The sequence below is a fragment of the Triticum urartu genome, chromosome 5 (assembly GCF_003073215.2).
Source record: "Triticum urartu cultivar G1812 chromosome 5, Tu2.1, whole genome shotgun sequence".
Taxonomy (NCBI): Eukaryota; Viridiplantae; Streptophyta; class Magnoliopsida; order Poales; family Poaceae; genus Triticum; species Triticum urartu.
In genome coordinates this window covers 412308380-412313486 of record NC_053026.1, presented here as the reverse complement: position 1 = coordinate 412313486, position 5107 = coordinate 412308380, and the positions used below count along the sequence as shown (strand labels likewise).

The window sequence follows — 5107 nt, the reverse complement described above, 5'->3', positions numbered from 1 at the left end:
AACATTTGTTGAAATAAGAGCATATTTCCATAAAACATTACATACATTTTTAGTAGTACAAAACATTTATCAAAATTACATAAACATTTTCTTTACACTGGATACACATTTTTTTCAAAAAAATCGCATATATTTATTTGAAACATGGGAACATCTTTTCATTGTCACGAACATTTTTTTAAGTTATCAACATTGTTTAACTATTTTTTCTAAAGTTCTTACGTAAATTTAAGGTTTTGACATATATGCATTTTTTTGAGAAATTCAAGTGAAGTCAGCATGACGCCAGCGTGACGACCCACATCCTACTAGGAGGGTCCATCACTTGCGCCCTGTAAGCGAGGCTGTTGTCCCTCTCGGAGCAAGCGGCGCATAGAGTCAGTTTGGTTCCCATCCACGCCATTTTTTGCCTGGCCTGGATGGTCCATGGGATATGCCTGGTAGGCGTTTGCTTTGCGTCCTCGAAGAACAGATGGCTGCCTGGCCTGGCCCTCCCTGAGTTGTGTGATTAGCCTGGTTTGGCTAGAAAATAAAATATTTAGCTCAGGCACTTTGATTAGCCTGGCCCAGGCGTTCCATTCTTTGTGCCTGGCATGGTAAAAGTAGTAGTCTGGGAATATTTAATACCTAGAAGCAGTACGGTCTGATCTTTGAAAAGGTTTTTAAGCACTCAACAGGCAGCAACATGCAAGGACACTATCCAAACACCCACACACCAGGCTAGCCTGGTCAGGCACAAATTTCCATCAGTCCAGGCACTATCCAGGCAGCTGATTCTCTCAGGCACATTGTCCAGGCTTCGAACCAAACTGACCCATAATCGCACCCCTCAGGTAGGGCATGCCTATATCTCACATGACACGAGAGCAGCCTCGTTTGAGGGAGTGTGAGACTTGGAAGGGCCAACTCATGCGTGGCCACAACCTCTTATGAAAAAAAAGCTTTGCCAAATATTTTTTTTCCTTTTTATGTTTTTTGCTTTCTTTTTTTACTTTTCTACACTGCCAAATATTCTAAATGTGTATATTGCAAAAAAAATCTCTACATAAAACATTTGAAAATGTTAACCTGGCATTTGAAAAAGTTTAATGTGTATAGAAAAATGTTCTCATGTATACAAAAAAATACAATGTATATGAAAAAAGTTGACAATCTATTTAAAAAATGTTAATCAAGCATTTGAAAAAATGTTATTCAAGTGTTCTACACAAATGTTCACCATGTATTAAAAAAAATATTGTAATAAATGTTAAACATGCATTAAAAATTTATTTGCAAGATATAAAACAAAAATGTAGAATGTTTATGGAAAAAATTAGAACATTATTTTTTCAAATGGTAATCATGTATTTTAAAAAAATTAAATGTATATAATAAAATATGTTTCTGTTGTATAAAAAATATTGAATATGTACTGGGAAAGTTGACATGTGTTGAACAAAAAATAAACAGATAAAAAGGACAATAAAAACAGAGAAATCCAATAAAAATAGAAATAAAACCAACGGAAACCAAATAACGAAAATTTTAAAACCAAGGAAAATCAGTGCAAAAGAATGGGAACATAGAAAACCGAGAAAGGAAAAAAACAAAACAAAGAAAACCAATAAAAACAAGAAATGAACAAATAAAATGAAGAAATAAATAAATTAAAGAAGGAAAAAACTGTGAAATCTAACAAAGAAACGAAGAAAATAAGTGAAAAAACAAAGAAAAAACCGAATAAAGAAAACAAGAAAAAACCAGTGCAAAAAATTGCTATAAAGAGAAAATAAGAATAGCGGAGAAGCTTGAGAGAGAAACAAAATATGAAATATATGAAGAAAAAACCAAAAACACCGTAAAAGAAACCTAAAGAAAAAACAAAAGAAACAAAAAAAAACCCGAAGGAAACAAGCTAATCGATCGTGAGCCAGCGAACCATAGAACGATCACGAGTGAGCGAACAATATCGATGAAAGACCTGAAATAAATCAAGGGATATGTTACCACTAGTGCCAACTCTAGGCTTGAATTATGGTGTGTTTGTTCCACACAAGGAAACTCACCATGAGCAGTTCACAAACTACCTCCAAATATGACGTTCAGCCAGTATTAGGGTCCAAAGAATATGCTTACAAGTTATAAAACAATCTGAAATCTGGAAGAAAGGACTTCAAAAAGGAGAAGAAGAAAGCTGGAGGGGAAAGCCCACGCCCCCAAAAACCACATACTCGCGGAAAAGGTGTCACGGCCCCGCCACCTTGCCATCAACAACTATAGGCCCATTCAGCCGGAAATCAAAATGCTCTGAACCATCGTTTCAGCAGGTGTGAAAACACGATTGACACTTGAAAGTACGGGTGTTTCGTTCGAGCCAAATAAACCACATGTAAAGGATAATTAGGGAATACATCTCCTTCCATGGTGCGGGTGGCAGCAGAAAATCTGAAAAGCTCGTTCCGCCAATATACGATGGTGCTACCCGGAGAAGTATGCCATCCTTTTTCAAGAACACACATGAGCTCGAGCTCTACGTGCCTATTTATTGAGATAGAAAGCAGTATTTAAATTATGTTAAGAAAAGATAAGAGCATGTGCAATGATGCTATCTTAAAAGTGTCACGTAGGATAAATGATGAGGTGGAGAAGAGAGAACTCATAAAGAAATGGTTTGTCTTCTCTTATTTAAGAGAAAACAAGAGATAATCTCTTAGCACAACATGTCTCATCACGTTTTTAGGATTAATTGGCTATTGAAAATAAGACTAAGAGATAACACATTGCAGATACTTTTTATCATCTCTAAAATACATATAAAACTTAAGATAAAACTATTTTATCAACTATAATACATGCCCTAAATCGCCAAGCGCAATCCATAGGATGGCACCCCAGACAGTCTACCATTCCACCACACCTTCCGCCACTCACGGCGATAATCGCGAACTGAATCAACGACTGCTGACGAGAGTCCCAAGCTTTGTTCGGCTACGTGCGCCCTCGATCAATCAGGTAATCAATAATAATAAATAAATAGCGCAAAAGAATGTGAATCGCGTACACTTCCGTGGCACAATCAACCACGTCACGGCGAGTTTACTTAAGAAATGGAAAATATAAACCCCTTGATCGATCAGGGCAAGTGGTACAGGTTGGACGGCCTGATCCCGGCGGTGACGTTGAAGTATCTGAAGGCAGCCGCCCACCGGCGGTTGTCCTTGATCATGTGCACGGCGACGGTGTCCGGCCGGAAGTTGTCCATGACCCAGTTGAGGTCGTACATCCTTGGCCTGAGGCTGTACCGGTTCTTGCCCCGGTGCCCGATGTTGAGCCACTTGCCGAAGAGGAGGTCCTCGGGGCCGTGGGTGTCGTTGTGCCGGAGGATTTCCTCGTTGGCGGACACCCAGGTCGCGACGTCCCACGAGACGACGTACCCCATGCCGTGCATGAACTGCATGGGGTCGTCGCCGACGGCGAAGCCGTAGCCGAGGTAGACGTCGTCGCGGGGCTTGGGCCGGAGCTCCTCGGCCATGGCGGCCACGCGCAGGTACGTGTCGTCGTCGGTCTTCATCACGTAGTCGTAGGGCGCGCCCGCGAACACCCGCGGCACGGAGGAGAAGTACTGGTGGGTCTTGCCGTCGTTCATGTTCTCGGTGCAGTTGAGCAGGAGGACGTCGCCGTGCCGCGCGGCCTCCAGCGCCACCAGCATCCGGTCCACCGGGTCGTCCACGCCGCAGAACACGAAGCGCACGTCCACCCGCGCGTACGCCGGCACCGGCGGCTGCAGCGCGTACGCCAGCCGCACGATGTCCCGCCGCTCGCGCCGCTTCGGCGTGGTCAGCACCCCGACGAGCAGCCGGAACTCCGGCTGCGCCGCCGCCGCCGCCGTGGAGACGACCTTCTCGGCTCCCGACGCGACGGAGTAGCCATCGGTGCCGAGGCTGGGGCAGAGCACGCCGAGGCCGTCGGAGCGGACGTGGGAGGAGCCGAGGCTGGGGATGACGACCACCGCGGCGAGGAGGCCGAGGGGCACGAGGAGGAGGTACGGGGTGCACAGCGACGAGGCGGCCGGGAAGAGCGCCTGCGACGAGGAGCTGGTCTTCATGGCGCGTCCCGCGGGATGAAAATGGAACTTGGAAAACCCACGTCCACGTGCAATTATAAGCCAGCCATGGGCGCGACCAGCACGTACGCCTTCGATCAACGTGGGATAAATAATCCGTGTAAATTGCTGGTTGAATCGTTCTCGTGGACACGCGGCCGTCGAGACCGCTCTTCAGGGTCGACAAGGGATCCATCTGCGCCTTCCACCGGATCTTCTTGTGCATATTAACATTAACATTTGTTAGGAGAGGTGTCAACGTTGAGGGGGATGTTAGGTGGCAGATGGAATGCCTGCAAACAATAGTCTATTTCAGCTCGCAGACGGGCCACGAGCAATCATTCGTGGTCTGATGCAGATGCCCGGGCATGAAGCATGGCATGGCACGGCAGAGCGGCGAACCCGGTGGCTTGTTGCTAGCTTGTTTGCTTTGCATGATGGAGATGGAGGCAGGGCTGAGGCAAGAATGGTCGTCACCGGGGACATGCTAGCTTGTCGGTTGCTACTCACTTTGATTCTACATGACGTGTGCGTGGCTTTCCTCGGCCGGCCTGCGTGTGATCGAATATGAGATCTTGCCAACCCGTTGATTACGTTAATAATGGTATGCCCGTGGTTATTGAGATTTCAGCAAGATTAAAGAAACATCACGATTCTCGCAAAAAAAAAACATAATAACATCACGATCTCAATTTTAATCGCATTGTTTTGCTAGACCGCCCTTTCTTCGATGAAAAGACGACGAGCTTGGCGATATCTCCGTATGTTTTTCATTTTGAAAATAGCTCCCCAAGAAATACTTAATGCTACCGTCTAGAAAAAAAAAGGTAAATACACCGGGAGTTTTAGAAGGGGTAAATTGGATCACACCGGGAACAGGCTAGTTTGTTGGTTGCTACAGACCGAGAGAAATACTTAATACTACCATAAAAGAGAAGAGGTAAATACACCGGGAATACCTAATCATGAGGGTCCTACAGAATTTTTTCAAGTGCTCGTTCGAGAACTATAATCTTTGGCCCT

General features: G+C 44.8%; 1 protein-coding gene across 1 annotated transcript; it reads right to left on the bottom strand.

Moving 5' to 3' along the window:
* Positions 1-2755: 2755 nt before the first annotated feature.
* LOC125509380 lies at positions 2756-4270 on the bottom strand. The gene has a single exon (XM_048674349.1). It carries the CDS (start codon positions 4085-4087, stop codon positions 3116-3118), a length of 972 nt encoding a protein of 323 aa, XP_048530306.1. The 5' UTR covers positions 4088-4270; the 3' UTR covers positions 2756-3115.
* Between the last annotated feature and the right edge of the window lie 837 nt (positions 4271-5107).